Source organism: Protopterus annectens, chromosome 6.part0, assembly GCF_019279795.1.
Source record: "Protopterus annectens isolate FY-2018-M chromosome 6.part0, PAN1.0, whole genome shotgun sequence".
In the NCBI taxonomy this organism is placed as follows: Eukaryota; Metazoa; Chordata; order Ceratodontiformes; family Protopteridae; genus Protopterus; species Protopterus annectens.
The window spans coordinates 428,933,689-428,959,365 of NC_056737.1; the positions used below are offsets into that span (position 1 = coordinate 428,933,689).

At 38.1% G+C, this 25,677-nt stretch overlaps 1 protein-coding gene across 1 annotated transcript in view; it reads right to left on the reverse strand.

Annotated features, from left to right (window-relative positions):
* The window catches only part of SPTBN5 (spectrin beta, non-erythrocytic 5), a 1,783,454-nt gene that overhangs the window by 865,635 nt on the left and 892,142 nt on the right, over positions 1 to 25,677 (reverse strand). Inside the window, exon 37 of the mRNA XM_044073536.1 lies at positions 16,952 to 17,140. Within this exon, the coding sequence (XP_043929471.1) occupies positions 16,952 to 17,140 (189 nt within the window). The remainder of the gene's footprint in view (positions 1 to 16,951; positions 17,141 to 25,677) is intronic.

Below are 25,677 nucleotides of genomic sequence, written 5' to 3' on the forward strand. Positions count from 1 at the left end.
AACTCATATAAGATAGTAAAACAGCCATTTCAACATATACAGCATAAAGGGCAGTGCATAGCATTCACAGAGCAAAATAACATAGGAATAAATACAATAATGAATTTAAAAAGACATGACTGATTGTAACAGCCTATGGTAGCATATGGTACACTATACAAAAGGGTGGGGATGTAGGAATGACAGACATTAGTTTGTACATTAGTTGTTTACCCTGGGGAGTCACAGAAGCTTGACCAGTCTTCCATATAGTGTGTTTTAAAGAGGTTTTTTAAATTGCATGGCAGAGCTGTTAGAAGTCAAGTAACTAGGTAAAGTATTCCAAGCTTTAGAAATAGAACAGCTATAGAGGGATTTACCAGCTTCATTATTAAATTTACTGACATTTAGAATATTCTGATTACTAGATCTTAGGGTTCTAGTTGTAGTATAGGGTTGTATTCGATCCTGCAGTGCTGGGATTTTATCAGGGTGGTAGTAATGGTTATATATAACTAGCCAGTTTTCTAGTTTCAGCACTCAAATCTGTTTCTTTGATTTCAGCACTTGTTCAGAAAAAAAAAATTCATCTGCTTTTACTGTACTTGTGTTTTTACCTACTTCTTTTTACTTTTGCATCATCTTAAAATACTCAATTGTATTTATTACTGCTTGGTGTAACTCATTCTAAGCCTTTTGGTTTAAACACTTGGGCTTCGGACCAGTTAGTTGTTTTGCACTGAGAGGGTTTGTGGTCTGCACTGTTGTGGCAGAACAGGTAGCTTACATCCTTCTAGGTTGAGAACTGCTGATTGAGGGCTCAGTGTCTGTTATTCTAAAAGTGTATTAATTCTGGTTTAAGCACTTGGGCTTTCAAGCCAGTTATTTTACATTAAGAGGGAGGAGGAGAAGGCAACTACACACACCACAAAACCAGCCTCACATAATGCTACCACTCCACTGAATCAAACACATAAACACACAAAGACATACTCGGAGGCTCTGAGTAAAAATTTACCTAAACAGCAGAGGCCTCCAAAGCAGACACCCAAACAACTGCTACCTCAAGACACCCCACAAGCAACACATAAACCACAAAAGCAGTGTGCAAAGCAGTCACAGCCCTTAAGGCCAAATACAACATCAAACATACTTGTCATAGGTGACTCCATAGTCAGACACACTGACGTCCCACTCCCCAGGCTGAACAAGGAGAGGGTCACAGTAAGCTGCCTATCGGGCGCTAGAATCCACCACATAACACAAGCACTCGGGTCACTCCACGGCAAGTACAAATATGACACAGTCATTGTCCATGCTGGTGTGAACGACCTGAGACGTACCTCCCTGGACTACATGAAAAGAGACATAGAGGAGCTCTCTGATTATGTAGCCCAGGCAGGTATGACCCTAACCCTGAGCAGTATCCTTCCTTCACCAAGAATGATGCCACAATATAGAGACAAGATGATCAGCTTTAACAATTGGCTTAATGTCTGGTGTCATTCAAAGGGGATCCAGTGTCTGTCTGCCTGGGATGACATGCTTGACAAGCCACGCTGCTTCATAAGGGACAGCTTGCACCTGTCACCCTGGGATTCCGGATATTGGCTAAGGCTCTTGCCACCCCATAGTGCCTTTTTAGGCAAGGCTCAAATTCTAAACCTACCACCCTAGAAAACAAAAATGGGAAGAAACTGAGGGTAATGCTGCTCAATGCCAGAAGTCTAAATCTCAAAATGCACGCACTCGAGGCCCTTCTCAGTATGGAGAACATCGATGTCTGTGCTGTAACTGAAACCTGGTTCAAGGCTCCTGAGAGCACCCCGGCACTATTAGGTTTTACCTCATATCATGCATTCCGCCCCAAAACCCGGACCACACCACAAAAGGAGGGGTGTATCCATATTCATAAAGGATACCCACACCTCCAGGTTGGTGGCAACGCACGAAGCTTCGGAAACCATCCAGGTGCAACTAACCATAGGCAAAACTGCTCTACAAATTGTAGCATGCTACAGGCCACCCTCTCAAACTCAGGAACCCCACACAGCCTTCCTGAAGACACTGGAGGGTATAAATGTATCTCCAAACACCATCATATTGGGTGACTTCAACTACCCGAATATAGACTGGGAACATTACTCAAGCCCTAACTTTCTAGCCCAATGGTTCCTGGAGTTCATAAATTCAAATGCCATGGAACAGCTAGTTACTGTTCCCACGAGAGGAGAAAATATACTAGATCTCATTGTCACAAACATGGGGACAAAATGCTCCACACCAGAAGTATATCCCTCAGTGGTGAGATCTGATCATAAACTAATCTCACTGGAAATCCACATCCCGCCCCCACCCCAAACAAAAAAGACCATAGTGAAGAACTTCTCTAAAGCAAACTTCACACTACTCAAGACTGGTGTGGTATCCTTCAAGGCCCCTGAGCCAGAGGAAACCACAACCCAAGCTGCGGAAGCCCTTACAAATGCCTTCTATGAACACCTCCAGGACTGCATGGATCAGGCAATTCCAAATAAAACCAAGACTCTTTCCACAAAGGGCAAACATCCAGTCTGGTGGACCCCAGCCATTAACAAACTTTACAATAAGAGGAGAAAGCTATTACATGATAGAACAAAATCCATAAAAAGCAAGTTACCCCTGTTCATTATTAGTAAAAATTACGAGCACTCATAAAATCAACTAAGGCCAATTTTGAGAGAAAAATTGCCATGGATTCAAAGGACAATCATAAGGCCTTTTTCAGCTATGTTAGGAACCTGGGTGGAAACTCCCAGATATGCTCAGAATTAGTACAAAATGATACAAAAATCACTGAACCCACAGACATTGCCAACATACTGGCAGACAGGTTCAGTGCAAACTTCACCCCCCTCTCCCCCCCTAAAGGAGAGATAACTATCCCAGTCGAGTGTAGCCTCCCGGACATCTCAAATGCGCAGGTGAAAGCTGCTCTCTCTAAAGCTAAAAACACAGCATCAATGGGACCGGATGGTGTCCCCGACTGTGTGCTACATGAGCTAAATGAGGAATTAACCCCGCACATAAGGCAGCTGTTTAATCTCAGCCTTACCACAGGATACGTGCCCAAGGAGTGGCGTACGGCAACTGTGGTCCCACTCCACAAAGGCGCCTCTACGGACCCTGGTAATTACCGCCCCATAAGCTTAACAAGTCTAGTTTGCAAAGCTATGGAGAGGATCATAATGGAGCTCATAAACAAAGATATAGGGGACTTGCAGACATTGGACCCGACCCAGTTTGGCTTTGTCAAGGGAAGATCATGCCTTTTGAACTTGGTCGACTTCTTCGAAACAGTCACCAAGGCCATTGATGAGGGAAAGGCAGTCCATACAGCCTACCTTGACCTTGCAAAGGCTTTCGACACAATACCCCACTCGGGTATTGTAGAAAAACTTACCAGCTTAAATGTAAACCCATATGTCACAAGATGGGTTGCAAACTGGCTTAAGGACAGAACCCACAGGGTTAGAGTTGCTGGCGCTGTGTCAGACTCCAAGCCGGTCACAAGTGGTGTCCCACAGGGCTCGGTCCTTGGCCCTTATTGTTTGGCATCTCCTTCTCAGAAGTACAGGCCAGCATGGGAGGACTTTGGCTGACAAAGTTTGCAGACGACTGCAAACTGGGCGCCATAGTGGAAAGTGCATCGGACACGGATATCCTTCAGAAGGGACTCACGGAAACAGATAGCTGGTGCCAGAGCCATGGCCTGAAGTTAAACGCCAAAAAATGTATAGTCATACCCTTCGGGAAAAACAAGGTAACCCCAAGCTACCATATAGGTGGCAATCCACTAAGCACAGAAAAAGTTATCAGGGACCTGGGGACCCAGGTTGACAGTGGCCTTACTTTTGACACTCACATTGCTAAAGTGGTTAGAAAGACCTTCTACATTGCCCACCTGATCATGAAGGGATTCACATCCAGATCTAGTGAGGTCATTGTTCCCCTGTACTCTTCACTTATCAGACCAATGATCGAGTACAATGCCCCATTCGGGATGTATCTCACCCGACATCTGCAGCAATTGGAGAGACCCCAAAAGTTCCTCACCAAAAGGATAAAGGGACTCCAAAATCTGTCATATGCTGCCAGATTGAAGAAACTCCAGCTCTATTCAGTCGCATACCGTCTGCTCAGAGGTGACATGTGCCTGACATACAAGGTCATGTCCAACCCGGAATTAATGGACATGCTCCACCTCAAAAAATCCAAATCCACCAAAACCACTAGAGCAAGCGACTTAAACCTTAGCACGGATATAAATAGGACGTGCTGGAGGGATAGATTTATCACTCAGAGACTCCCTATGCTGTGGAATAAAATCCCGGTCCATGTGAGGCAGAGCACCTTGCTGACTCTGTTCAAGAGAAATCTAGACCTGTGGATGGGAGATCGTAGGTTTACCCCGGGAATCATCTCTGTGTCACTGCTGGACAGAGGCACAACAAACTAATGGGCACAGTATTTTTTCATATAAGGGGTGGCGTAAGCCACAAAAATTTGGGCTAGGCTTATAAATGCCTTAGGGCAGATAGCCTAGTATAAACCTATGAACCTATGAACCTATATAATCCACAGCAGCCTGCAGAACAGGCATATTACGAAGGACACAAGTAACATGAAATAAGCATGTGTTTAGGTTACTTAGTCCCAGTTCAGATACCTGCATACATTCAGGGTTGCACTGAAGTGTACACCTGAGAAAACATCTTAGGTGGTCACAGTGTATACAGTTTCACACAAACTGATTACAACTAAGAATGGCAGCCTCTCAGTCTACAGCGACCATAGCTCTAGGTACCTGAATAGGAACACCTGTGGGACAAAAGAGATGATGGCACCATAGAAGAGTAGGAAGAGGACCAGCATCACTCATAGGAATCACATCATCATGTATACTCATGCACTAGGCAACATATCTGGTCAGAACTATAAGCTCTGACATGCAATATATTGTAATAGTATACAGATACCCAACTCTTCTGGTGGGTATCTATGAACATTACTTAAGAAACAAAAATACAATGTAACCTTAACATTGACTGGTGTACTTTTAAATGTGACACCCTCCCCCAAACACCATAAACTTATATGCCATCATACAGCTCATTTCTACACCTACTTGATATAACATAATCAGTACAAGGCAATCTTTTATTGACTGGATGAGTGTTCTTCTATGTACCTACTTAACTGAACAAACTACTTGAAACTTCAACAAGGCATCTTTATTTCTCCCATAGGGAGGATATCAGAGGCAAGGGTACCTCCATCCCTATACCCGTTGGTGTTCACCAAGGGTCCATCCTTGGCCCTCTGCTTTCTAATATATTCATAAATAACCTGGCACAAAACAAGTAAGCACCCGTCTATCGTACAGTATGTGGATGAGTCCACGTTGATCTGTTTTAGGATCAAACCACATATTACTGATAATTCCAAGAAGCACATTGCCTCAACCCATCTCTTTTATACCTCTCTCATTTTCACAAAACTACAATCTACACAGAAAGGGCAACTAGAACAATGCTATAATAAAGCTGTTCTATACACAGCTAATTTACCTCATAGGACATATCACTGCCTGGTCCTGAAGCAGTTAAATTGGAAGATCTACCACACTATCTAATCTTCTCACAGTTAGTTATTAATCACAATCTGATAAACAAACCAGAAGATTGTCCATCTCTAAATGGTGTATTCAAATTTTACTCCAGTAATAAAATTCTGCATCTCACAGACAAACACCAGCCACTAGTAATCAAATCAAACAGCTCAGCAGGAGACTCACTATACTCCATCAACATCTCCAAAAAATGGAACCCCATCCCTCTCCCTAGTAGACAAGTTGACAATCTAAAATCATTTAAACAACAACTAAAACATCACATGGCAGACTCCTGCCTGGGCTCCTGCACTTTTTCAGGCTAAACCCCACCTCACGCCTCTTTATTAGAGGTAACATCTCCCATAGTTCCTCCTAATTTTTCTACTGGACTATAATCTGTTCAACACTCTTTCCCTCTGTCAAAGTGAAACCAAAACAGTTGTAAACTAATTCCTGCTAGCACAAGTTTATTATTAAAATTATCCACATCTTTTGCTGTATTATTACAGAATATTTCTTCACACAGTTGATTTTGTGAATCTAAAAGTGGTCTGCATACAGATATGTATCACTACTAATTGTATACTGTAATGAAAATGCAAGTCTGCATATTGCAAAAAAATGCAACAGTCAGTACTGTATGTAAATGTTGATTAGACTGTACTTCTGTCAAAAATCTAAAAGTGAAATTTGCACAGGTATCAATTACTGTTAATGGAATAATATTATGAAAATGAGTCTGTATATTGTGTATTGCAATGTGAATGCAACCCTGCACATTGTATGTAAATGTTGATGATATTGTACTCCATTTGTTTTAATGGAGATGGTTGCCCTCTCTCTATTCATTAAGTATCTTATTTCTGTGTATTTCTACCATTTTCTGCTTATTGGAGCTTTTCTCCCAGGATCTCCACTAACAAGTTTTTTTTTTTATTGTCCAGTAGGACTTTGCTGGTAATCAAATGCAATAAATAAATAAATAAACATGATATTCACACAGTGCCAGTTACCATAGTTTTTAGGACACAGGGCAAACTGGCATCTTTGTCTTGAATATCTGCTATGTCAGGTATGACATATATATAAACATATTGCAGTCAATACAGATGGCTCAGTTGTCAAAATCTATAAAATTACCAAGATGCACAGAAGTGGATGGGCAAGCACACACTGTAGAAACTATAGGCCTCTAACAAAGGGCATAGGCAGGTAGCCTACATCTTGTAGAATATCTTGTACTGCAAAAAGAAAAAAAATATCTTTATCTTAATGTTATTACATTACTATGCTTTACTGATGACTGCTTTGTATATAGGAAAGAAATGAACATGCTATGATAAAATTTGTATAATAGTCAAACTTAAATACTTCTGTGTTTAAAATTACATCAGTGAAAAAAGTTATAGTATGTTTTTTTAAATCTGACATTGATGGCACTACCTGGTAATGGCATTAACACAAAGACATATTTTGAACCTATTTCCCATCCGCAGTATCTTAATTTTGCTACCATACATCCATCTAAATAAATAAATAAAATAATACTATTCCCTCTGCTCAGTTATTATTTATTTATTTATGACATTTGTTTATGTGGAAGATCCACTGGGCTGACGAGAGCCCATTTTCAGTGGAGGCCCAGGGAGAAAAGCTCCATTAGATTAATACAATAAGGAAAACTGCATTACAATCCAGAGGTGGCTACCACAAAGTAGTTACAATACTTACAAGAGTTACTACAAAATGAACGATGGCAGTGAAGTGGTACAACTTGCATAAGGAAAACTGCATTACAGTACAAAGGTGGATTAAGATACAGAAGAAGCTGTTCAAATCTGATGGATCATTTTGAAAATGCAAATCATGTCAAACAGACAAGATTATGATCAGGTCTCTGATCATAGTTAGGTTATGTGTTTGAGACATGCATGTCAAGAAATTCATCTCAAGACTGAGGCTCAAAAGGTGAAGCTTGACATCCATGTCAAAAATACATAACAATTTTGGTTATGATCAGACAGACTAGACCATCATTCTTTATAGTACATGTAGCTTTACTTGCTCTCATGTACTACAAATGTTAGGGAAAAAAATGTAATAGTGCTAAGGATTTGACAGAGTTGAAAGATGTAAGACACTTACAGCTGTCACGCACAGACAATACCCAGCACAGAGCAGTGATGGAAAACTGTCAAAAAAGCTTTATTTTTTTTTAAAACTAAATAAAGCATTTAACAGCTTCTTGCTGCTGTTGTGTGGTGGCCGCAGACCACTGTGACTGCCCAAAACTTTTGTCTGAATAAAGCCAGTGAGCAAATGAAATGTGACAATGAGCTGTTCTTCACTGTTTCTATGGACAGACTTTTTTAAGGCTTCCTTCCTGTGTCCCTGGAAGTGATCATGTTGGTGTCCTTTCTACTGATGAGTGAAAATGTTCTGGTGGGCAGCTAATATCTTGGCTGTAATTTGCCAAGGCTCTGTAAGATCCAAAAGCTTGACCTAAAAATAAAGGAGTCCATGGAATAAAGCACTGAGGTAGTAGGTGCTCTTAGAGTTGGATGGTCATTCCCACTAGGTATAGTGATAGCTGAGGATGACACCTTGGGACCCCAGAAAGGAATGAAGGAACTTTCACATTTATCTGCCATTAAGATGACTGAGGTCTTCACTAACCTTCAAGTCTCACAACAGTCCAAACCTCAGCAGTGATAGAATAAAATAGGTGAAGAAGATTTATGACAAACAGGAAAAAGACAAGAGGAAATGAAGGCATCCAGCAAAGAGGTGGATGGACTGTGTGAGAGAAGGCCTCCACCAGTCCTGTATGAGTTCTGAAAAAGGCAGGAGAGTGGTGGTGAATGGACAGACAGTGTGACAGTTGACACAATATCCTGATGCCATGTAGAAAATTTTAGAAAAAGGGGGTTGATGATGATGTTGATAAGGACCAAGTTGTTGCTTCCAGAATACATCAAGAATCCATCCCTTCCAGAAAACTATCAAAGAAACCAAAGTCCTCATGGAATGGGCCTTATCCCTGCCTGAAAGTGCCTTATCATGAGACAACCATCTGGAAATAGTCAGTTTTGATAATAGTTTTCTTTTCCGCCAATGTTCATAGGAGACAAACAGCTGACTTGAGCTTTGTTTAGGTAGGTACCTGAGCTGCCTGTGGACATTTAAAGTGTGAAGAATTGTTCTGTCATGGTGATGAGTTCATGAAAAAAAACAGGGAGTTTATGGCTTAACATAAATTCTGAGTCCACATAAGGCATAAAAGAAGGATTGCTTCCCAGAGGAACCCTTTCCTTGTAAAAAATGAGGTAGGGTTGTCTCAGCGTAAGTATTTGTAACTCTGATACTCTGCCAGAAAAAGTCAGAGCAATGTAAAACAGTCTTCAATGCAGAACCCCCCTTCCAAAACTATTTAGCTTGAAAATGGTTAGAAAGGAAGATCTAAGGGCAGACAAGCAGAATGGCCAATGATTGAACCTTAACAGAGAAATAAAAAACACCAAAGGACAGTGACCCACACAAATAATCTTGACCTGAAGAGGGTCCTGGTCCTTGGACTGGCTCCTACTAGAACATTGTTTCCATTTGCACATATACAATTTTCCAGTAGCAGTTTTTGCCTCTTTAGTACCTGATTCAAGTCTTCAGAAAAAAGGTGCCTAAAGGGTATCAAACTTCTATCATCCAGGTGGTGAACTGAGGCATTCAGGTTGGGTGTATCAAATAACTCCTGTCTTGTGTGAGCAAATTCCGTCTATGGGAAGCCTGTGGTAACTGCCCTTAGCTAGATTGAAAAGAAGGAAGAACCGCTGTTGGCTGGGCCAAAAGGGATTCAGTAACCCAATTTTTGGAGAGTCTTTCTTGATCTTTAGGAGAATCCTGGATATCAGTGGAAAAGGCTGAAAAGCATAAAGGAACAATGCCATCCATGGGAATGAGAAGCCATCTATCTTCCTGGCCTGATTGCTAGTAGTCCTGAATCACAATTTCTTTAGCTGACTGTTCTAAGAAGAGGCAAACAAATCTACTTGAGGTTTTGAGGTATCCTCCACAACTGGTTCAATTCTTGGAAGACCCCAGGATGAAGTTTGCATTCATGGTGCCCTGTCCTGGCTCTTCTTAGCTTGTCTCTGAGAGAATGTGTGAAGTCTGAAGAGTCAAACTGATTTCAGCTGTTATCTCCCAGGCTATCATAGCAAGTTTGCAAAGAGGGTGCAACCTGATACCTCCTGTTTGTTTATGTGGTGCTGTTTGTGTAAATTTGCAGAGGCCCTGCAGACCAGTTATGACTTAAGGCTTTCAAAACGTTAGTCACTGGCAAAATCTCTCGCTCTCTCTCTCTCTGACATTTATGTGCTCCTGTCTGCTGTGAGAGTTCCACAGATGCGGCATCTGCACCCTTTTGGAGTCAGCACTCCACAACAGCACTGAAGCATCTGTAGTGACAGACTAGAGAGGGTCAGAAGATAGAGAGAGGGGGGGGGGGGAGAGACCTACATTTCAAGAGATCTGGTCTATCCACTAGAGGATCTCTGTTTTTACAAATTCCAAAACAGGGATCTGAAAAGTTAAAGGGTGAAGATGCTGAGTCTAGAATGATCTGCGGTACCATGGATCTTTCGCTTGTGTATTCTGGCCATTGATTCTTTGTACCCAAATATCCTGAAAAATTCCCTTGCAGACACTAGTGCAGACACTAGCCTTTGAGGGGAGAAACTGAGAAAGGAACTGTTACAACATCTCTACTTTGTCTGGAGGAAGAAAGGCTCTTCTCAAGGCAAAATCTATCAGCTAGTCCAAGAAAACAATTTTGTGGGAAGGAATCAGAGAAGATTCTTGCAAATTGATTTGAAACCCAAACTGAGTAGGAGATTGTGAACAGTAGCTAAGTAATTTTGACAGCTGGAGAAAGAGTTGCAAAGGTAAAACAAATTCAAATATGGAAGTATGTGAATGCTTTGAAGCCTGCAACAAGTAATTACTGGAACTACACACTTTATGAAAATCCTTGCTGCAGTGGAACATCCAAAAGGTAAAACAGAGAACTGATAATGTAATACAGACACAGAAAATCTTAAGTCTGAACAGTATGGCAATGATAATGTGATGGTGAGCATCCTTCTGGTCTACTTTTCCATGGAAGCAAGCAAAGTGATTATAATTAAATAGGAATGGAGGGTAGTGATTTGGAACTTTGGGATCCTGATAAAAATATTTAGAAAGGAAAGGTCCAGCATGGGCCTCCAAGATCCATCCTTCTTTGGTACTAGAAAAATTCTTAAATAACAACATTTGCCCGTCTGACAGGGGGGGCACCGGTTCTATTATTACTTGAACAAGCATCTGATGGGGGGAGACAAGGAGATTTGGTTCACTGGGCAAGGAGGAATCCCCCTGGAACAAGAGGAAGGATTCCCATTTCCAAGTGAACCATAGCGGAATTACACTTAAAACCCATTTGTCTGTCACAGGCTGATATCACAGGGCTTAAGAGATGTGAAGAGGTTGCCAGGGTTTCAAGGGGAGGAGGAGGAGGGATTGAACAGGCAAACAGTCATGCTGTTTGGAAGCCCTTCTTCTCTTTCTGGAGCCTCCTCACCATTCTTTTTAAAATCTTGTTTATTGGCACTTTGCTGCTTCATTTGTTTATCGAATAAGAGGAATGAGGAGGAGGGTAAATTCCTACTTGTCTAGAAAAAGGAGAGTTGAAAAATCTGAATAACTCCTTGAATTAACTTTCCCTTTCATCACATTTTCAGCTGCAAAAGGGTCAAACAGAATTTCATTATCTAAAGGAGAATTTAAAATTTTAGTTTTAACATCCAGGAAGATCCTGAGAATGAAGCTAAGCTAGTCTTAATACTGATCCAGATGCAGTAGCTCTATAGGAGGAATCAGCAGCAGCATAAGTACACTTTAAAACATGCTTTGCTACTTGAGAAGTAGATGTGATAGAGTCATTCCAGAAGCAGATGTAATAGAGTCATTCCAGAAGCAGATGTAATAGAGTCATTCCAGAAGCAGATATAATACAGTCGTTCCAGAAGAAGATAGAGTCATTCCAGAAACAGCTGTAATAGAGTCATTCCAGAAGCAGATATAATACAGTCATTCCAGAAGAAGATATAATAGAGTTATTCCAGAAGCAGATGTAATAGAGTCATTCCAGAAGAAGATGTAATAGAGTCATTCCAGAAGCAGATGTAATAGAGTCATTCAAAGAATATTTAACTCAGAAGAAGGTTAAACAATAAATTCTGCATGTTCTCAAAGATTAAAAGCAAAAATATTAGCATATGAGCTTGGCAGTGTTACAGTTTAGAATGATGAAGTAGTAGAGGAACATTTTCTTGTGCAACATATCAATTGCCTTTCCATCCATGATAGAGGGAATGGAGTGAGAAGCAGTGATCTATTTAGCAGATTTTGAAAGAAAATGACAAGTCAGTCTGCTCAAGGATTAGAAAACAAATACATATGAGTCTGTATAACCTATCAGATTTCTTGAGAGCAGGAGATTGACTACTTGGTAACCCAAAAGTAGTGAGAAAATAATTCTTTAAGCAGGCAACACAGGAGCAATAGCTGAAGAAATGTCTATTTTCAGCTGTAACAATTCTTAATACATTTTCTGTGCTATAGTAGTTTCATTCTGCTCCCACTGAAAACCCTCTTTCATCCTAGATAAAGTTTTAAAGCAGGATAAATCTTCAGGATGGAAACTTGAAACCATAATTTACTAAGAATCAGAGTGCTCAAATTATGGAGAAATTCCTGGGGTGCCTCCTCCTCAGCAAGGGCTGCTTTATTGACTGGAAATCTACATCAGAAAGAGAGGGAATGCTTTTCCTTTTTTTGTCTGAATAAACAGAAAGCAAGGAAAAGGTGCTAATGAGGTCCTAGCAAATGCCAGCAAGTTTTCCCTGTCCACAGAAATGGTAACAGGAGAACTACAAAGCCTTCTCATCATATTAACCTTTCCCATGATCTCCCTGGGAAAAGACAAACTCTCATCAGGTATACTAGTGCCAAATGCAAGTTCCCTATCCCAGCTACCTAAGACTCACAAAATTGGCTCTGTCTTGTCCATTAAGGGTATCCCTACAGCTCGGGAGGACATGACTATCTACTGATCTTTGGTGGCTGCATGTGCAACACCAAGAGGACTCACGAAAAACATGAGCTGTCTGAATCAGAACAAACAGAACAACAAGCAGCTACAGCAGAGTCATTCAACAAAGGCTGAGGCAAAACAGGAGCAGGCCTGAAACCCCAAGAGTCTTTGACAACTTTATTCCTTTTTCAGCCAAGGGAAGATAAAAAGTACAGTTGTGTACACTTACCATAAATGTAGATGTTCGAGTGTATTCACTGTTGCAGTCATTACATTTGAGCATTACTTGTGGAAAAGATTCATAATCAACTTCAGTCCTAGGCCTCTTAGGAGGGGGGGGGGGTTGGCTACCCCTGATTAGAGTTATTAGATCTTCAGCCATTCTTATCATTTGTCTTTTAGGCATAGAGACCTGAGCATGTGGCCTGGGCGTCAGTTTTTTAGGCATAGATTGAGATTTAGGCCTAAGTAAAGAAGGAGGTGTCAGTTTAATATGCAAGTCTGTAGACCTAAATACACCCTCAGAAGCCGGTGCCTGCACAGCGGCTCCAGACCCATCCAAGGTAGAGACATCCGCGGGTTCCATAGTTGAAGCATCTCACGGCATACTGGACTCCGAATGGGTCTCAGTAGAGGCCTGCGAATCAGAAGTGGATATCAGGGGCTGCAAAAGCACCTCACTGAGTACCGGTGAACTGGCAACTGGCTTATGAGAAGCGTTAAAGGAGTTTTGGACTTCGGCGGCCTGTCTCTGTCTTTATCTTTGCGTTTTTTTGGAATTGCAGTAGTCGGATGGCTAACCAATGACATTTTTGGATAATTAAACCCAGAACCAAAATATTTGGAGGTGAAAATATACCAATGACGGATAGTGCGCTGATTAAATAAAGCACAAAACCGACAGCAAGGTATGTCCTGGTCAGGGCCTAGGCAAGGAATACAGTACGAATGAAAATCTTTATGAGGTATTTGCTTTCCACAAATAATGCTCAAATGTAATGACTGCAACAGTGAAACATGAAGAACGTCTACAGAGACTGGAGATTGCTTCATTGATAATGTGAGAAAGAGCCATTGAAAGCAGATACAGGAGAATAGTGAGTTGGTATAGGGTAAAGTAGAGAACAAGTGGTTCTGAGGTATATAAACTACTGAAAGTCCCCACAAGCAAAGTATCCTGCCCCAAAACACAAACATTCAAGTTCTGACTAAAATTCTAATAAAAAATTAAACTTTTCCACATAAGAAGTTCACAAATGCTTTTACATGTCAACTCCCTTAGAAATGAAATGACAGTCCCCAAAATAGCAAGTTTCCAAGCTAAATATTTAAAATTAATCAGGGAAAACACAACTTGTCCTTATAAAATTATTTTTAGTATAAGGTTTTCTCTAGCAGGAAACTTATCTGCCCAGCCTGTAGGATAGCTAGCTGACTGGCAGTTAAACAGGGAGGGCTCTTAAGCAAAAAGAAAAGCTCTAGAAAGATTTGCATTCTATCCTTTCATAGAGATCTTCTCAAGATGAAAGGGGCACAAAAGCTTTGAAGGTTGATTGGTGACAAGAGGTAGGAGTCAAATTGCTGAGTCTACTACAAAAGTGATCTATATGTCGAACATACCTTGTTCAGCTTGTGCATGTCTCTGCTACAGCTAAATTAAAAACAGTCCACTGCTTTGGGCTCTAAATGCCTTTGTTAAAAAGGTGGATTGGTTTCAAACGAACAAAAAAAAGAGGTAGACACATCCTTCTCAGATTTCAGATCAGTTGTCCATTCTTACTGAGATAAATAAATGTGCAAGCAAAAGTTTATCATTTATCAAGATAGGTTTTAGTTTTCTGTGATTATGGTACTGCCCTTAATCTCCACAGATTGTACTTTCTATAATACCAATTGTATATTTTAATTTGGGTTATGTTTTCTAGCTGTTTTTACTATTTTTGCTTAACTTTAATGCTACATTAATACTTTGTAGAATATCTATATAGGAAATATGTGACTTTATATATATATATATATATATATATATATATATATATATATGTAGTTCAACTTTAACTGTAAGATACCACTTTTAAGAGCTCCTCCAGCTGACCATGAGGTAAGCTTTAATGTACCAAAAACTCCAGCTGGCCATGACATAAGGTTTAGTATACTAAAAGCTAAGAAATACTGTGGACCATAATTTGAATTTTCTTTATTTTGTCACTCTGTGTCAACAGTCACCAGATTACTGATCCACCTAAATGACTTGTGTGTTCCCCATCCATTTGCTGCAGTCTGAACTTGCTCTTGTCTGTCACATTGCCAGAGAAAATCTCCTTCTGCATGGAACTACCTTACTAAGCACACATAGCAGATTCGACACCCGGTGAAAGTTAATTGGACACACTGGAAGAGCTGGAAAATGTCACATGTTGGATCCAGGATTTCTTTGCAAAGTAAACTATAATGTCAGGGAATGCATATGCAAAGGCACAAGTGGCTATGCATATGTTCCTGCATACTTCTATCTTAACTCTACTACTGGTTTTAGCAGCTCTTTAGTAATTACACTGGCCTCTACTGGGGGGTCTACACCATAGGATATTAGTCCACTATGACCTATGACTTGATCCATCCAGTGCTGCAGGGAAGAAACTCCAGGTACCAATAGTCATAGCTTCCAGTGAGTCCATCCATAAGGCACTGATTCCCACATCATACAGTATGATCACAGTCCTGACACTGTAGTTCACACTTCTTTTTGGTTTGAGTGTAAGTCAAGGAGTCATCTCAGTGGACTTTCATCTAGGTTTTGTAGCTGATACGTTTTGCTGTCCTGGGTTCCTGCATGCATGAACTAAGTATGAAACACCATTCTGTATCAGTCCTTATCAGGTCTGTTGCAGATAACATCTACCTTGAAACATTTATCTGCTGCTAGGATTCAAATATTTATCAGACCCAAGAAGAGCACAATAGTCTGCCTCCCTATCCCCTATCCTCTACCACCAGAAGGAGGGTTTGCCTATAAGGATTCTGTCCAGCCCCAAGAAGGATTCTGATAAGCAGAGCCTGTTCTTAAATCTAGGTCATCATCGAGACATAAAGATATACACAGCTGCATCTATGTGTCAGTTCATTTATGTAATTTTAAAATTTCAAAATAACAACCTTGTTGGTAGCATTTTTTGAGAGTACACACTGATCAGCTCTGCACATAAACTGCCATGACTGCTGCAGCATCACTAACATAGTAGGTAAACTAACCAAGAAAACTGAGTAAGTTAACTCAATAATTCTACTGAATAGATTTCTTTAGAAGTGTAAGATTCAACACTGTAGTTCCAAACACTTGAAAATTAAGCTGCAATTCTGAGAAAAAATACTGACTTCTGAATCTTGCTGTTTCACTTTTAAGGCAATTTTATAGGGGGAATTTACCCCCTACACCCTCAATGAAGGGGCGGGGGGGGCTTTGCACCCACATATTTGCTACTTATGAATTTATGTGCAACAACTAATATTGCTGGACTTTGGGGCATACATGCTGAGATGCTGCACTCTTAGAATTACTATATATTACTCACATTTGCACTTTAATTTTCACTATTACGAGTGCAACATTTTCACTCCTCAAACTATCAATAGGCATCTCTTCTAAACAACCTTTACATGCTGGGTAAATATGCATGAATGTATATCTTTTAAGAAATAAAACATCATGGGTGAAGATTTCATCATGATAATGTATATCTTCCAGTGTATCATGGATAATCTGTGTTCTTTGTCCACAATGTTTGAAGTGCAGTTAAGACTCTTCTTGTAGTACAGCTCCTGATATCACACACACAAAAATATTTCCTTACGTGTGGCCAGTGGAACCATCCATTTAACAAGCAGACAGATTAACGGATTAATTCAGCTTCTGTGACTCCATTTGGGGGCGGAATGCAATAACACGCAGTTAATTCAAAACAATCTGTTAAATGTTTAACATACACAGAAAATGTTATCAATTTTGCATTGACTAAAATATTCTCCATTGTACCCATCTTGCTTAATGTATTGTAGTAACACAGTTCTGGAATTGGCTTGTGGGATCTACAGCAATCTGAGAAATGCCACCTGCAGTACCAGCTTTGAAATCGTTTGGTTACTTTGTAATGGAGCCTTAAAAAACTAGTAAACATGTTTCTTCTTACCTCTGCCAGATCACGGTTGAATACTGCAAGAAGTCGAGCTGTGCTCAGTTCTTCTGCACGAGTTCGTGACAATTCCTTAATTCGATTTCTTCTATCCAGCACAGAGTTAAGCTTCTGTTGTATTCTTGCAGCATCCTTCTTGCTGTCTTCCTCCTTAAGTCGAATTGCCTGGTCCTGAAGTAAGACCACCTATAAGAAAAATGTGATGATTCAGAGAATGCATGACTATATGCCTGCTCCGATTACTGTAAGGAAAACTTATAATTAGCAGAAAATGGATGCACTACAGCAATGCTATGGATCAGAGTGAGATGGTTTTGGTTTACACACAGAATTTGGTATATTTTGTCAGATAAGATTGTGTGTGTGTTTGTGTTTGTATGTGTGTGTGTGTGTGTGTGTGTGTGTGTGTGTGTGTGTGTGTGTGTGTGTGTGTGTGTGTGCGTGTGTTTAAGTAAACGTAATAAAAATGTGTTGTATGATGAAAGCAGAGCTATTTAGTATGTTAGTATATATGCAGATAAATTAAGTTGTTTTATTTATTTCTTCAATTAAATAAACTGGTCACATGGCAGGTGGAGTAGAAGCTCAATGCTGGAAAACAGGAAACAGATTGTTTACAAGTAACATATTGAAAGGCATAAAATATTATAGTTATCCTTTTCAAAATTCCGCTCCCATACCCAACCTTGTATCACAGCAACCAAAATAAATCTGTTAATATACTTTCCAGAATATTATTCAAATATCCAGTCTTACATAAGGGCGACCAAATTAAATATGTTACCTATGACTGCATGTAGTGTACATATAAATGTTACCTATGAATGTATGTAGTGTACATATAAATATGTTACCTATGAATGTATGTGGTGGACATATAAATATGTTACCTATGAATGTATGTAGTGTACATATAAATGTTACCTATGAATGTATGTAGTGTACATATAAATATGTTACCTATGAATGTATGTGGTGGACATATAAATATGTTACCTATGAATGTATGTAGTGTACATATAAATGTGTTACCTGTGAATGTATGTAGTGTACATATGTCTCAACTTTGCATATTCTGGGGGGGTGCCCTATTTAATTTTTAAACTTTGGCTCTATGCATCCTAAAACTGGACCTTAATTTAGTAAAGTTTCAACATAACAGTACTAGTGCTTATTACATACAAACATACAAATATTTCCCTATAATAATTGGCCAGGCTGTTCTTAAAATATCTAAATTAGTGCTTCCTTTAATGTCATTTGTTAGTCTGTTCCATGCATCAGCTGTTCTCTCAGACAGCCAATTAGTACACTTGTCCTTCCAATACAATCTTCTACATAGGTTATATGATGATTCTCTGCTACTTTTTAATAACCCCAAACATTCCCAGAGGTAGTTGTCTCTAAATGCCCTCTGTGCCTCAATAAGATCTCATCTTAAATATTTATAAGAGAGACTGTACAAGTTCAGATATTTTAGTCTTTCTTAATAACTTAAATTATCACATCCACGGGTGCCCTTGGTATATTTCCCCTGTGCTATTTCCAGTTTACAAATGCTTGTTTTCTTATAAGGTTTCCATATTGTTATTCCATATTCAGGTTTGGGTCTAATGTAATTAATAAGCAATAACTTCATCATTTCTGATTTTCTAAACTTTATAAATCTTTTTATACAACCTATAGTTCTATAACTATCAGTAACCAATTGCTTGATATGATTAGAAAAACTCACAGCTGGATCTATCCATATACCCAGGTCCTTAAATTAATCTACAGTTTCAATCCCTGTGTGCTGTATTAAATATTCACCTTTCAAATTATGTCTCCCAAATCTCGTAGGCTTAGCTTTTGATGTATTTATCGGCATATTATTCTCCTGTGCCCAATTGGTCGATTTGGTCAAGTTCTTTTGCAGACATGCCCTAGCTATAACACATGTAATCAGTTTATCCATCTTTAGCTCATAAGAATATAGATTGTAGAACATCCCAGATGGAAAAGATAGGTCCGAAAGATAATCTAAACTAGTAAGGGCCTAGGACAGAGCCCTGTGTGGCACACTAATTATAACCAAGAATTTCACTTGGCCAGTGTGCTGTACAATGCTTGCCATGTCCTATTTGTAAGCCATACAGCTATCCATCTTATCAATAGTAAATCAATACCTAGTTGTTCTACTTTATTGATCAGTGTTTTATGTATGACCCTATCAATTGCTGAAGTTAAATCACAGCACAGTTTTTCATTCGTAGGTATTATTATATTGTTATAGAACATCATGTTATATGTTGTAATACATACATTTTCAAAATATGCATGCTGATATATGGTTTCAAGTCCCAACCTTTCCAATTCTGACAATAAAGTGCATTACCTTCTTCATTACTTTTCCACAACATGAAAGTAGACTTAAGGGAATATATGACTCTGGACTTGTCCTACCCCCCCCCCCCTTACCTTAAAGACGGGTTTAAAAAACGCATGTCTCCAATCTTGAGGAATCTCCCCATATTGATATGACCTAGTAAATAATAGATACAATGGTACTATAAGTGAAGTGATCTTGGATCATTATTACTACTTGCGTCTCCTCCTAGTGCTTTGTTTGGATCCAGTTTGCATAGTTCTTTTTCAATATAATCTGATTTGATTCCGGTGTTTGAGGTTACCTGGATGTCAATAGAACAACTTCTCAAACCCTTTGTGGAGCTAAACTGCTTTGCATAAGATTTTATAAATATATCTATAATCTGTTATGTCTGAGAATACATTTCAGAATCTACACAGTTTATCAGTCTGTATGTCTTTACTCCTTCAACATCTTATGTCTCTATAAAATGGCTTCCTATTATGCTCAATATTTTTATATAAATTTTCTTCAATTTTTTTCTTGATCTTGTTTCATGCTATGCTTACAGTATTTGTCCAGCTTGTTTATTCCAGTTTTCAAAGTTATAGTTTGACCTTTTCTTCCATTTCTTATATATTTTTTTGCCTCTCACTTTAATTGGGTATGTTGTTCTTTTGGAAATATCTCTCCTGGACATTGTATGCCTACATCCTGATGTTAAACATTTTTTTTTTGGAATTTTTACATTGAAATAATTTCTCTTTCAAAACTTTCCACATTCCTTCTGCAGTTTTTCCACTGAACGTATCACTCCAATTAGTTTTAAATAGTGACTGTTTTGCTTTCATATAATCTATAATGAATCTTCTGTGCATTGGTTTAGAATTCAGTTTGACAGAATTATCTAGCAACAAATTAACCTTTATAACCCTATCATCACTGCACATCAACAAATGCCTTGGAAAAATCTTTTTCTGATGGATTATTATTAAAAACATTCTGGAGGCAAGAACTACTTCCTAACAGTGGTACATATACGCCTTCCCATTTTTTATTGATAACTTCTTTAGAAATAGTTTGTACTAAAGTCTCAGGGTATCCTCTGGAAACAAACATTTGTTTTAATTTAGATCACTCCAGCTGGAATTGTTCCTCTTCTGATACCATCCGGGCTAGCCTTACATATTGTCCCTTTACCATGGCCTTCTTCTGGTGCTCAGAGTAACAGCTGGAGTAGTGTAATAACCCATTACAATAAGTGGGGCTTCTATAGATATTACTCATTAATTTTTGTCCACCAGAATCAGTTTGGATTTCTCCAAGGAATCTGCTACAACTTTTCCTGGTGCACACAGTGATATTGTGTATATTTAAAGGAAAACTGGAACATTTTTTTTCTTGTTTCAACAACTTCACAGATGTAGTGGGGGTACACCCATGGTTGTTTTTAGAAAGGGGAGATCTTTCAAAGACATTTTGGATAATATGGATAAGATTAATGTGAGTTCCACCAAGAGAAAGAAAGGGACCTATAAATGTGGATTTTGCCCCCAGTGTAAATATATTTTGGAGAATAACAATATTACTCATAATAAGGAAAAAATATTTGGTAAAGATCATTATACCTGTAATTCAGTGGGGGTGATAGATGCAGTGGTTTGCCAGTTTATAATGGGTTTTACATAGGTAAAAGTAAAAGGCGGCTTAGGGACTGGATTTCAGAACACATGTTGGATATAAAAAACAAAAATAAAAATAATGCATTATTTAAGCATATTTTGCAATATTTCGTCACAATTTTAAGTTTTTTTGTAATTAACATAGTGCACAAAGATATAAAAGGTGGGCCCTGGGAAGCTTTAATTGAGGCTTGTGAAGTATGGTGGCAAATACAGTTAACTGCTACCATTGTCTCAGAGTTGAATGACTGTGTATCCATATCTGGTATTTTAAGGTTACGATCTTTTATAGTTTAACATTTTAGTAAAGTTTTTTGGGCGGGTGGACACTGTGTAATTAAGTTTATTAATTGGTGTGGGAAATCAATGTGATTGGCTTGAAAAGGAACATGTGATTTTAGTAGAAGATATTTAAATTAAATGTGATACATATGACTTTTGATTCTGAAGAACTCTAACGTTATACACAGACGAAAACGCTTAATCAATAAATGCATTATTATTTCTATTGGTTATTTAATCAGGTTGTGCTGCTTTCCCATTTTGGATTTCCAGTACAGTAAAGTTCATGCTCTGACCATACAAGTTCACAGTCATAACTCTTTTTAACAGTAAAGATCAATAAATCACAAACTAAGAAATTATTGTTTAGATAAGCTCTGGATTGTTGTCTCTGCAGTCTGTGTGACTTTATACCCGACTAGGTCTCTTAGGATGCCTAGAGTTTGCCTGTCTCAAACCTATACTTTTCTAACCAGCAAACAGTGAAAACTAAAGGTAAAGCAACAAAATATAAATCAAATCAAATCTTCTTGTATGCAAGCTATCCCTTCCTTCCTGTGAACTGTGAAAAACAATGGCAAGAAATAAAATATAAATTCAAATAAAACTTTCCTTACCAGGCAGCTTCACGATAAATCATAGACAAAGACAGGCTTGTTCAAATAAGCTCTGGATCATCCTTTCTGCAGTGTGTATGACTTTACAGCTGACTAGGTCCCTTAGTATGCCTAAAGTTTGCATGTCTAAAACTTATCCTTTTCTAACCAGAAACAATGAAAATTAAAGGTAAAATAACAAAATATAAGTCAAAGTAAATCTTCTTGTCTACAAGGTATCCATTCCTTCCTATTTTCCAAGTAAATAGTACTTACAATTAAAAAGTGCCTCTAATTTGAGGTATTATCTATAATTACCTTTTGCTGTGCTCTAATTCCCAGAGTAAAAGTTGAGGGCTATGGTAGCATAACAAAACAGGATGTCACAAACTGGCTGAGAATGACATTGACATTATTATCATAACAGATACATGGCTTAGGGAGTTTGACAATTTGCCATCTTTTTCAAGCTGTAATTTTTCTGAGTGTATCAGAGGTAGTACATGAATAGGAGGAGGTGTTATACTGCTCACCAGAAAGTCATTTACAGAATTAGAATATCACTGTTTTGAAAACCTGGTAAACCTCATTTATTGTTTGAATGTTCTGTTGAAAATAGGTCATGGAACATTAGGGATCAACACAGCTCTCAACTTCAATCCTCAAAATGTGGAACATTGTCACTCATAATGTGGAACAAATGGGCAAAATATAGAATACCTCCTAAAAACTTCATCTAGGAAACTCACACGATGGTTAAAATGTGTTCCTTTACACTTATAAAATGTTTTATTGATGAATTAACATGATACAAATATTATTTTCCAAGTATAGTGGTTGCTTAATACCAAATATTTGAAAGAACTTTCTAATATGGAACAGTGAGGAACATAGACTTTTTAAGACTCAAAATAAGAAAGTTCCTCATAATGAGTTGCACGGTACCTGAGAGGTGTGTAGATTAATGTACTATGCAAATACTCAAATCCAGGCTCAAGGATTTGTTAGAAGTTGTACAGTGTATGTACACAACCAATGGAATTGTTGTGGGTAACATGAGCCTCCAAAAATGTAGGTGTGAACAAATTTACAACTCTAGTGATACTAAGTTTTCTATCAGTAGATTCATAACAGAAGGGAATTTACATCAAGTAGTAAAAAATATCATCAGAAAAAGGAATATTTTACACTTTTTACCCTTACATATTTCTGTTGATGTGTTTGTGTGAGATTCTGTCATCTTCAGTCTGTAATGACTTCTTAATCATTATTATGAAAATACACACTGGAAATACTAAGGATATGAGGATTGTTGCCAAGGTAAATTACCAATCTATCACCAATTAAGAGAAGGTACAGGCTTATCTTGAGGTCAAAGATTATCGGCTGATAAGCAGTTGCTATAACCTTAAAGCTCTATACAAACTGCCAGACTATTGCAGATGGCTTAACCATTTTGACAGGAAAACAGCTACTGACAGATGGAATTTCTTAATTTCAATTGTTTTGAGGTTTAAGAAGAAAAAATAGGTTCTCATGGATTGCTAGGAGGAAAAACAAATTCTGTTGTTAACACAGAAAGCAAAAACAAACAAAAAATGACTCATATGTATCAAAAACATATCCTTGTGTAAAGTCTAATTAGGAAAAAAGGCATAGCAAGCCAGAATAAACTATTTGGATATCATCATCAAAGCTGCGTACTGAGGGATAACAAGGAGTGTGAGGAAAGCATGTTAGAAATGTCAAGGGCAACAATCAAGCCTTTTTTAACTATATAAGAAAAGGTAGAAAAAAATGAAGAGTTGGTAAATATGAAGGCACACTACACACAGAAGTGTTCATGAATGTAGCCATAGTCACTCGTATTTTAGGATCTCACTGAGTGTAACAATAAATACGTAGATGATGCACATTTAAACACCTATCTATTGAGGACATTCTTGAATTGCTATAAAAACAACACTTTGCCAGGGCTGGAAGAACTAATGATATCCTAAATAAAGATATAAAATATTGGGAGAACACAATGCATTGCCATTGAAACTAATTTTCAATGCAAGTTTTAAAGAATACCAGAGTCCACTGATCAGAATATAGGTTCATAGGTTGGTACTAGGCTATCAGCCCTAGGGCCTACACAAGCCTAGCCATAACAATTCCCTGGCTATTTCTTCCCACACTATTTACTTCCCTGGACCCCTGTCTAGCAGGCCGACTGACGTGAACATGAACCATGAACCTAAATATTGCCATAATTAAACTCATCTTTAAAGTAAGGGTGTTAGGATAATCATACAAACTACAGACCAATAAATTTGTTATCCAGCTCATATAAGATCATGGAAAGGTAAGTGCTAAGGATCTTAATAGAAGTATCGAATACTTTAGGAAGCATAAAATTTATCATCCTGCCCATACAAAAGACTGGTCCATAGGAACTTGTATCCGCATCTTTTATATTAACATCATCCACTACCTCAGTAAAGAAATATAAATAAACAAAAAATCATTCTGTGGAATACAACATACAAACAGATGTTGCTTTCATTGACTTTTCATCTGCCTTTGACAAAATGGATTACAAGTTACTGGCTGGAAAACTCAAACAGCTTGGTATTTGGGTTAACCTTGTCAGTTGGATCAGTGCCTAGTCAGGTGAGAGGTTAGGCAAATTTGGGGATATGGTTGTAAGGTTCCAAAACTCTTATATTGGGAAGACACACACACACACACACACACACACATATATATATATATATATATATATATATATATATATATATATATATATATATATATATATATATATATATATATATATATATTACCAGACATATTTTTGTCTGTATATGTATGAGTTTTAAAACTAGGTAAATTGGTAACAAGTATAAATGACCAGAAAACTCAACAACAGTATTTGGCTGGTCTAGTGACATGGTCTTATAGAAATAACATGAAGACAAATGTAGGCAAAAACAAAAAAAAATGATTTTGGCAAGCTTAAGTAGAAGTAGACCTAGTCAATACTAGAACATAAAACTGAAGTAAGCATTTTTTAAGGATTTATGTGTTTGGGTGGACTCAGTATTTATCCCTTGATTACAACATTGATAAAATGGTTAAGGAATGCAACAGACTGATTAGATGTGTAAGGAAATTTATTAGAACTAGGAATATGGAGGCCATAACAATAAATACTTTGAAAATAATACGCTGAAATTCACTCAATGGTTGTGATTTCTCTATAAGAAATCTAGACAGAATAGATTACAGAATGCATAATGCAGATTGACAAGACTGACTGAACATGCAGAAAAATCTTATGAGAAAAGTTTGGAATCCATAAAAGTTTATATTGTTTTTAAAGGCAATTCAAAGGGGACTTAAGATATATCTATAAAGTTCTTCCAAAAATAGTTTGTTATAGGAATGCCTAGGACTAAGGAAAAGGGAGAGAACAACTCTAAAATAAAATTATGAACAATGAAGAAATATATCATCAACATTCTGGTTCTTGAAAAATAGCTGTCAATACATGGAACTCTTTTTAACTTTAACTAACTCCACCTGAAGACGATTCTAGTTCTGAGTCAGCAATGGACAGCTGACAAAGAAAATATGACATGTAGGAATATTATTTTTTCCTCCAAATCTAGTATCACTGTTACATTGTGTTATATTGTAAATCACCAGCAATCAGCCCAACAGCATAAAATGGAAAATGACTTGCTCCAAACCACAAATCGCTTTTATTAAACAAAACTAATACAGCACAAAATAATATGATATTACTGTTGTCTGAATAAAATT